The sequence below is a fragment of the Triticum urartu genome, chromosome 1A (genome assembly GCF_056163025.1).
Source record: "Triticum urartu cultivar PI428250 chromosome 1A, HENAU_Tu73, whole genome shotgun sequence".
NCBI lineage: Eukaryota > Viridiplantae > Streptophyta > Magnoliopsida > Poales > Poaceae > Triticum > Triticum urartu.
Genome location: NC_141873.1, coordinates 285,815,010 through 285,818,207, shown reverse-complemented (window position 1 = coordinate 285,818,207; position 3,198 = coordinate 285,815,010). Strand labels below are relative to the sequence as shown.

General features: G+C 49.8%; 1 protein-coding gene across 1 annotated transcript; it reads left to right on the top strand.

Annotated features, from left to right (window-relative positions):
- The first annotated feature begins 273 nt into the window (after positions 1-273).
- LOC147990887 (uncharacterized) lies at positions 274-2,493 on the top strand. Its single transcript, XM_087538439.1, has 2 exons — positions 274-1,199; positions 2,193-2,493. The coding sequence occupies exons 1-2, from the start codon at positions 274-276 to the stop codon at positions 2,491-2,493; spliced, it is 1,227 nt and encodes a 408-aa protein (XP_087394565.1).
- The last annotated feature ends 705 nt before the right edge of the window (positions 2,494-3,198 follow it).

Below are 3,198 nucleotides of genomic sequence, written 5' to 3'. Positions count from 1 at the left end.
AACGGTAATCAGAGCCGCATGACACGCTTCTGTAACATCCTCAATACATGTGAGCTGAAAGAACACCTACAAAACAAGAAATACACTTGGAGTAATGAGCAAAGTGATCCAACCTTATGCAAACTCGATTCGTTTTTCTACAATGAAGATTGGGACATCGACTTTGGCAGTCATCTACTTCATGCCCTCTCTGACCATTGCCCTCTCCTTCTCGCAAATGTCCAAGGACCACCTAAGTCAAAGTGTTTCCTCTTTGAGAATTTCTGGACTAAAATGCCCAGATTCAAGGAGATCGTTCAAGGCACTTGGAACCAAAGGGTGAACCACTCTGACCCCTATCAGATCATGTTTCACAAGCTCAAGAAAACCAGCCAAGCTCTAAGGAAATGGAGCAAGACGATTTTTGCACACTCAAAGGTGCAGCTGCACATGGCTCTGGAGGTGATCCTCCACCTAGATGTGGCACAAGAGCTCAGGCCTCTCAGTGTGGAGGAGCGTGATATTCGTAGGAGGCTCAAAAGAAAGATTATTGCCCTGGCTGTGATGGAGCGTGCCCGAAAGAGACAGAATTCAAGATTCACCAGCCTCAAAGAGGGTGATGCCAACACTCATTTCTTTCACCTGCGGGTCAATCACAGAAGAAGAAAGAATTTCATTCACCGTCTGAAACACAACAATGGTTGGGTAGTTGACCATGATCACAAAAAGTCCGTCATCCAAAACCACTTTGCCGAGGTCTACAAGCGTGGTCTGCCACGTCACCAAGACATCAACTGGGACAACATTCCGGTGCCTGCAAGTGACCTTTCAGATCTTGGGGCGGCCTTTGCGGAGGAGGAGGTTAGGAAGGCAGTTTTTGACCTCCCCCGTGATAAAGCGCCAGGGCCCGATGGCTTCTCTGGAGCTTTCTTCAAAGAGTATTGGGAGATTATCAAGGATGACATTATGATTGTTGTGAACCACTTCTCAAGCTTGCACACATCCAATCTTCATTGGCTCAACTCGGCCAACATTGCTCTCATACCAAAGAAAGATGGAGCGGAATGCATTTCAGGCTTTCGCCCCATTAGCCTCATTCATGCCATTGCAAAGATCCTAACAAAGGTGTTGTCTACGCGCTTAGCTCCCCATATGGACAACCTTGTCTCCAGTGCGCAAAGCGCCTTCATAAAGAAGAGAAGCATTCACGATAATTTCATGTATGTCAGAAACTTGGCGAGGGAACTTCACAGAAATCATACACCTGTAACACCCCAGATGTAAAACTTCCATAATTGGAGATGTACCCGACCTTGTCATGTTCAATACCAAGTGGTTTCATCTTGTGGGTTTCATTTTGGGATTGTTTTGTTTCCCATTGCTTTGTCTTGTCTTTGTTTGTCATTTTGCTTTTGCCATCCATTGTTGCATCATGGCCTCATCTTGTGTTGGCATTGTGCTTGGTGTCATTTTGCATATCCCCATCATCATGTGCATATTCATGTTGTAGCATGTTGCATTGTGGCATGTTCCTTGGGATCCAAGCTTCATCATTCCCCCCCCCCTCATCTCCACCTCTCCTTCTCTTTTCCTTCACTTTTGCAAGTGCACCTCTACCCTCCTCCATTAATGTTCATGTTTTCCCCAAAATTCTAGCACCATGTCCTAAACCCCTCTGCCAAGTTTCACCTCTTCTGGAATTGTTTTGGTTAGGTTCAAAAATGACTCAAGTTTGAATTATATTCATACTTGCTTTATTTTTCTTCCTTTTAAAAAAGCCCAAACCAATTTTATCAAATAGGGCAGTAATCCAGTATCATGAGGATATTTTTATATTCCTCATACACCTCTCCTTCCACCCTGGGCTTTTCTCTTTGTTTTATGCTTGAAGAAAATTAAAGAAAAAAACAAGAGCAGCAGACCAGAGGGCAGCCCAATAGCAGCAGACCTCACACAGCCACCTGGGTCTCCTCCCTCCCGGACCGGCCCACTAGTAGCGTGAGCAGAGCCCAAGCGCCCCTCTTCATCTCCTTCCTCTTGTACGGCAGGGCATCCATCGACGCCACGTCGGCCAGCCCTGATTTGACAGTCGGAGCTGCTCCGGTTCACCCTATAAGCCTCAGCCCAGCGCCCTAGGGTTTCCCTCTCCCCCTCTCGCCGCCATCTCAAGGCATCTGCTTCCTCTGGTTCTTCTTCTTCTTCTGCAAGAACAGAGCACCCAAGAGAAAACCCCGCCGGCGTCCGTCGTCGTGCTCGCAGCCGGAGGGCATCAAGCTCGTCTCCGACATGTCCATCTTCTTCCTCGACGTCCGCTACGTCCGTTCAGGCGTCTTCCCCTCACTAGGTCACCTCCACTACGTCGCCAAGTTCATCGTCGTCTTCTCCCCTGCTTCCTGCTACTTCATGGACAGCGCCGGTCGGCGCCTTCCCTCGCCGCCTCCGTTCGTCCCCAAGCGCGATCGACTACACCATCCTACCCACTGTGAGCCCTTCACCCTCCTGGCCTTTACCTAGCGCTTTTTTTCGTCCTCTAGGTCCTGATCCACGTGGGCAGGAGTTCGATCTCCATGAGCGCCATGGTAGCAGCTTCGCTAGCTCCTCTGCTCGGCCCCTTGCTGCATGCCCGCGCGCGCCCCACCACAGCCTCCCTAGAAGATTTCCGCACCCCCGCCGGTCCTCTGAAACCACAGCAGCTGTTGCTATTGGCTCACGTCGCCGACGAGTCCCCGTCCATGCGCACACTTCAGTTTCGTCCTGGTCGCGAGATGCACATGCTATTTGTTCGGCCGATCTCGCTTCATATCACAAGGAGGCAGCTAGCTCAGTGGCTAGAGCAGCAACTATTCTACCGAGGGGTGTGGGGATCAAATCCCAGGCGCCCCTGTTTCAGTTACAATTTGTCTGCAAATTATATCAAGGGAACTTCTGTTGCTACTGGTTAGACTAGCCAGTTTGCACCCAAGCACCAGGGATCAAATCCCGAGGGCCGCTGCCCTTTTTACACCAATTTTTGCCTCCCCAAGTTCAAGCCCTTGTCCTTCTTCATCTAACGCTGACGTCCCTCTATTAACACAAACACTCAGTCATCCTAGTGGTCGTCTCAGCGTGCATATTTCCAGGGGACCTGGGGTTCGAGTCCTTGGAGGCTCCTGTTTCTTTTATTCATTTTTGCTCCCTTACACTCAGCCGCTTCGGGCCAGATCCGTTTGGGGCCTTGCA